The following is a 5,917-nucleotide window of genomic DNA, read 5'->3' as shown; positions in this document are numbered from 1 at the left end:
GCAACTCAAACAAAGTTGACTAACTTGGAAATGGTCATGGCTTAGGTTTTCTCAGACCAAAGCCTGCCTTCTAGGCAATCTTGCTGACTTCTCTTTACAAATGCTGGAGAAAGACAAGAAAAAATAAAGGTTTTCAGGAAAATTTAGCATTTAGAAGTCAGTGAGTTACACACTATGTGATGGGCCAGTGTCACAGCACTTGACTGGATAACACGCACTCATCTCGTCAGGTGCCCAAAGCAGGTATTTTTCATCCTTGGGTTCAGCCCACTGTGAATCTTGTAGGAGCCATAGCTCCTCTACCTGGAGAAATGTCTGAGTACTACATACATTTTCATTCCCAATTTCAAGGCACTTGCAAAACCTTTGAAATCCTCCTGTGTACTTCATCTAAGAATCTTCCTCTCGGGTTGGAGAGATGGCTCAGTGGTTAAGAGCACTGACAGCTCTTCCAAAGGTCCTGAGTTCAATTCCTAGCAACCACATGGTGGCTCACACCCATCTGTAATGAGATCTGATGTCCTCTTCTGGTGTGTCTGAAAACAGTTACAGTGTACTCATATACATAAAATATATAAATAAATCTTATTAAAAAAAAGAATCTTCCTCTCGTTGAGCATGATGTAGCTGCCATCCCAGCATTTTTGGGGTGCTGGCAGGAGAGTCACAAGTTGAAGACTGGCCTAGGCTACATGAGACTTTGTCTCAAGTAAAATACACTATGGAGAGCAATACTGGAAGCATAGGCAACAAATCCACTTAGCTGAGTGCCGTCCTAGTCCTACTACTTAGGGATCTGCAGCATGGGAATGGCTTTAGCCCTGGAGCTTGAAACCCAACCCGATGGCAGCATAATGACTATGTCTAAAAAAATAAATAAAACCTAGATGTCAGGTTTGGTTGTACACACCTGTAATCCCAGCACTTGGCGGGGGTGGGGGGGTGAGGGGTAGGGAGGAACATTTGGGCTCAAGACCTGAACTGCCTAACAAGACCCTTCTAGAAATGTTTCTTTTCTTTTTATTTATTTTATTTTTTTTTTTTTGAGACAGGGTTGTTGGCATCGTTTTTTTTAAAGCTATGATTTTGTGTTCTTATACCTATACCTTCCTCCCAATCTTTTGGGGTTTTTTGGTTTTTGTTTTTGTTTTTTTAAGACAGGGTTTCTCTGTGTAGCCCTGGCTGTCCTGGAATTCACTCTGTAGACCAGGTTGGCCTCGAACTCAGAAATCCACCTGCCTCTGCCTCCCAAGTGCTGGGATTATAGGCGTGCGCCACCACTGCCCAGTCTCCCTTCCAATCTTTATCCCACCCTGATCCCTTCCAACCCCACACTAGGTAGGAGAGAGGTTAGGGGGGAGGGGGAACAGACCTCTTTAGACTACTTCCTGCTGATTAGGGGCAAGTCCAAACTTCATCATCGGGATATCTCCAACAACTTCTCTCTTTGCTCACGACCACTCGAGAAACCATAACAGCAGCAACCGGGAGCAGCAGCTGCCTTCCCGCCCTCTCCGCGCCCTCTCCGGAGGCCCCAGAAGTAAAACTAGCTGCAGCTGACAGAATGGAGCTCCTCCTAGAGCACCAGACAATCACAGTCAGCAACTGCGGACAGTCTGAAGCAGCCCCATATCTCACGCCTCACAGTTAGTCAGCAACTGTGGACAGTCTGAAGCAGCCCCGTATCCCACGCCTGGGTTTAAAACAAAAACATATTCACATAACACAACTGGGTTTTTAAAACAAAATTCTCACTACACATGGTCTCTCTCCATAACCCTACATCTCCTGGAACTCACTCTGTAGACCAAGCTGAACTTACAGAGATCCACCTGCCTCTGCCTCTTGAGGATAGGATAAACTGTGTGTGCCACCATACTGGGCTAAAGTTTTAAAAAATGAATAAAAATACATGTATTGAGAATTTATTGGGAATATAGATTAGTGGCAGAATATTCTCTCAGCATGCCAATACCCTGATTTGAACATACTTACGGAGATGGCTCAGTGGGTAAAGGTACCCAGCACCTGATGACCTGAATTCCACCCCTGGGCCCTACACCATAGAAGGACTCCTGAAGGCTGTCCTCTGACCTCCATGGGGTTTAGAGCAATCATGCACAAACAAAGCAAAGCACATGGAATTACTAAATAGAAGTAACTAAAATAATTTGAGGTTGGGGATGTGGCCAAGCTGGTGGAGCACTTGTCTGACGTGCATGAAGCCCTGAGTTCAAGTCCCAGCACCACAAACCTGAGCATAGTGACAGTTACCTGTAATCCTAGCACTGGGGAGAAGGGGAAAGCAAGAGAGCAAGGACTTCTAGCTCATCCTCACCTCAGCCATACACGGCGGCCAGCCCGGCTTTTTTTTTTTAAGATTTATTTTTTATTATACATAAGTACATTGTATATATAAGTACATTGTAGCCAACTTCAGACACACCAGAAGAGGGCATCAGATCTCATTACAGATAGTTGTGAGCCACCATGTGGTTGCTGGGATTTGAACTCAGGACCTTTGGAAGAGCAGTCAGTGTGCTCTTACCCGCTGAGCCATCTCGCCAGCCCTACAGAGGGCTTTCTTTAAGGAAAAAGAAAAGTGGGCTGTGATGGTACATATCTTTAATTTCAGCACTCGGGATGCACAGGCAGGAGGATCTCTTTAAGTCCACAGCCAGCCTGCTCTACATCCGAAGCTTGACAGACCTTTGTCTCAAAAAGTACAACCAAGCCAGGTGGTGGTGGCGCACGCCTTTAGTCCCAGCACTTGGGAGGCAGAGGCAGGTGGATTTCTGAGTTCGAAGCCAGCCTGTTCTACAGAGTGAGTTCTAGGACAGCCAGGACTATACAGCGAAACCCTGTCTTGAAAACAAGCAAGCAAGCAAGCAAACAAACAAACAAAAAAGTACAACCAAGCAATGAAGCATAGTTACCTTCCCCTCTTCCATTTTCTAATATTTATTTTTGGTGTGGACCATGTCTCACTTGTGGAAGCCAAAGAACAGCTCTGTGGGGTTGGTTTTCTCCTTCCATCTGTATGGACTTCCTGGAGGTCAAATTCAGGTTCTCTATCGTGCACAGCAGTGCCTTTACTCTGGAACCATCTTACTGGCCCCTTTAAATCTCCTGATCTTCTAAGATAGGCTGGGATGACAGAAGACCTAGATGTTTCACATTTTCAGTCATATTTCCTAAGTACATTCTTCTTCCTGGCACAGGGAGATGCCTAGGGCCTTTCTTATGCTAGGCAATGGCTCCACCACTGAGCTACTACATTCCTGGGCCCTAGACAGTGAATCAGATGCTGAAGCTGGAACAGGGAGCAGGAGAGGCAGGACACATGGGCAGTCACCAGGAAGGACAACACAGGAGCTAATCCCGCTGGGAAAAGCACAAGGCAAACTTCATGGAGGAGATCTAAGTGTTCTAGGACTTAAGAGTGTGGTGAAGAGAGGCAAACAGGAATCCAGGGGAAGGAGCCACTCAAGCTGCTGTCTGATTAGGTAGGGCTGCATAAATGGCTCAGTTGGTAGAATTTTTGCCTAGTATTCACAAGGCCCTGGCTCAATTCTTATACCCCTTAAAACTGGGTTTGGTGGCTCGTGCTTAAAATTCCAGTACTTGAAATGTAGGAGCAGGAATTCCAGCTAATCCCCAGCTGCACAGCTCTGCCAAGAAAGTAAGTAGAGAGGGTCCCCTTGGGGCTGGAAAGATAGCTCAGCAGTTATGGATGTTCTTCTGAGGACCCAGGTTCAATTCCCATTACCCATATGGCAGTTTACAACTCTCTGAAATCCCAGACCCAGGGGATCCAATGCCCTCACCTGTCCTCCCTCCATGAGCACCAGGCACAAATGTGGCACGCAGATATACAACCAAAACACCCACAAACATTCTTTAAAAAGAGAAAAAGAAGAGAAACTCAAAACACAGCTGTTGTGAGGGGTATCGTGGGGAGCAGAGGTCAAGCACCCACTCACTGCTGTTGACTCTTTTTATTTATTTACTTTATTGGGGGCAGTTTACACAGGATCTCGTGTAGCCCAGGCTAGCCTTGGAGCCATCTATCCAAAGCTGGACCTGAATTTCTGATCCTTCTGTTCCTATCTCCCAGTGCTCTGACTCCCTCCCGGAGATGCTGGGGATCACATATACCACCTCTGGCCTCACTCATACCAAGCAAATGCTCTACCAACTGAGCACTAGTCCAGTACTTTGTTATTTCTATTTATTTATTTACTTATTTATTTATTATGTAGGTACGATTAATCATAAATGCCAGAGGAGACACCTCTGAGGATACGTCTTCCTTTCTGTAAGTAAATCCTCAACGAAGACACTTTGCCAAAATGGACAGTATATATCTGAAACTTCACCGGTACACACTTGACATCCACCCACAATCCAGATCCTGAGGCCCAAACTGCCTGGCAGACAGGCTTCACCTCCTGGAGATGATCCCTTTCCGAATCTCTCCTTCAATCCTTAGGCTATCGTTATGTATATAGTTTTCTAGGGCAGTACCAGCTACATAGGGGCTACAGTATGAAATAAACATGTAGTGTCATGTTATACAATTAAGAATTTAACCTGGTGTGATGGCGCAGGGAGGAGGCCAAGAAGAACTGCGAACTTTAAATCAACCTGGGCTACCTAGGGTAGGGTGGGGAGGACACGGGCAGAAAAAGGAAAAAGAAAGAAAACAGGGTTCAGTGGTAGAACGTAGAACTTGCCTCTCAAGCCCAGGGCCTCCTCAGACACACACGCACACACTCACAAACTTCAGGAATGAGACAGCAGAGCTTTAAACCAAGCCCTACGACTTGGTGCAACTGAATTGGAGGCTCGCCCTCGATTTGGAGAACCTTTCTAGGCTCGGGTCCACCTGTCAAAGGCCGTAAATCGTGCGGACCCCGGATGGGGGTGGAGATGGGCGGCACCTGGGGCGGCGGCTCCCGGTCTTCTAGAACCTGCGATTCCAGAACACACCCTGAGCTAACCTCAGTGGGCCGGAGCGGAAGATGCCCGCCCTCACAGCCTTCCAGACTGCTGGGTGGTCCAGGAGCCAGCCACTCGACCCGGGCTCCGCCTTCAGGGTGTGTGGGCCTGCACGCGTGCCGCGCATCGCCTGGGCAACCGACGCTGTGCGCGGTGCATTGTGGTCTGCAACAAAATGCAGGAGAAAGATCCTGAGGGAACCATTGAATCCACGGACCAATAGGAAGAGGCTGGCGGCAGTGACCAGCCAATAGCGATGCGAGTTGGGGGCGGGGCCGCGGGCGCAGGGCGGGGCCTAGGGATTAGGCGGCGGCGGCTGGCGTGGGGCTGCTTAGATGCGCCACGGCTTCGGTAGCGACCGGCTGTCCTCTGCTGCTTGAGCGGCGCCAGCACCTTCCCTAGGAGCTCGCAGCAGCCGGCTGGCCTCTGCTCCACGGTGAGACCGGGTTCGGGTCCTCCCCGCCCCACGGGCCTGCGGTGCGGGCCGCGGGAGCTGCGCTTCGGAAGCGGGTGGGGGCGTCGTCTTCAGGGGCCGGTCGAGAGGGCAGCGAGCGCGGCCCGCACCCCGACCCTTCCCTCTCCCGGGCCTCGTCCTACAGGTAACCATGTGCGACCGGAAGGCGGTGATCAAAAATGCAGACATGTCGGAAGAGATGCAACAGGACTCGGTGGAGTGCGCTACTCAGGCGCTGGAGAAGTACAACATAGAGAAGGATATTGCGGCCCATATCAAGAAGGTGAGGACCCGGCACGCATAGTTCCTTCTCCCCGATTCTGCGTTCCCTGGCGCTTGGCGGAGTTTTCCTGTAGCACTCAGGGCAGCTCGGTATGGATAGTTCTATAAAGGACGCAAGTGGATTTCGTGTTCCTCTGGGGAAGACCAGACCCCTCAATGCCAGAAGTTTTTTTTTTTTTT

General features: G+C 49.1%; 1 protein-coding gene across 1 annotated transcript in view; it reads left to right on the top strand.

The window, feature by feature from the left end:
* Positions 1–5,268: 5,268 nt before the first annotated feature.
* Dynll1 (dynein light chain LC8-type 1) overlaps positions 5,269–5,917 on the top strand; it is a 2,432-nt gene continuing 1,783 nt past the window's right edge. The window contains exons 1-2 of the mRNA XM_031337553.1: positions 5,269–5,437; positions 5,601–5,738. Coding sequence (XP_031193413.1) covers positions 5,607–5,738 — 132 coding nt within the window. The 5' untranslated portion in view covers positions 5,269–5,437; positions 5,601–5,606. The remainder of the gene's footprint in view (positions 5,438–5,600; positions 5,739–5,917) is intronic.

This window comes from Mastomys coucha, unplaced genomic scaffold (genome assembly GCF_008632895.1).
Source record: "Mastomys coucha isolate ucsf_1 unplaced genomic scaffold, UCSF_Mcou_1 pScaffold22, whole genome shotgun sequence".
Classification (NCBI taxonomy): Eukaryota; Metazoa; Chordata; class Mammalia; order Rodentia; family Muridae; genus Mastomys; species Mastomys coucha.
The sequence above is the reverse complement of the archived record's forward strand: the minus strand, read 5'-3'. Positions and strand labels throughout refer to the sequence as shown.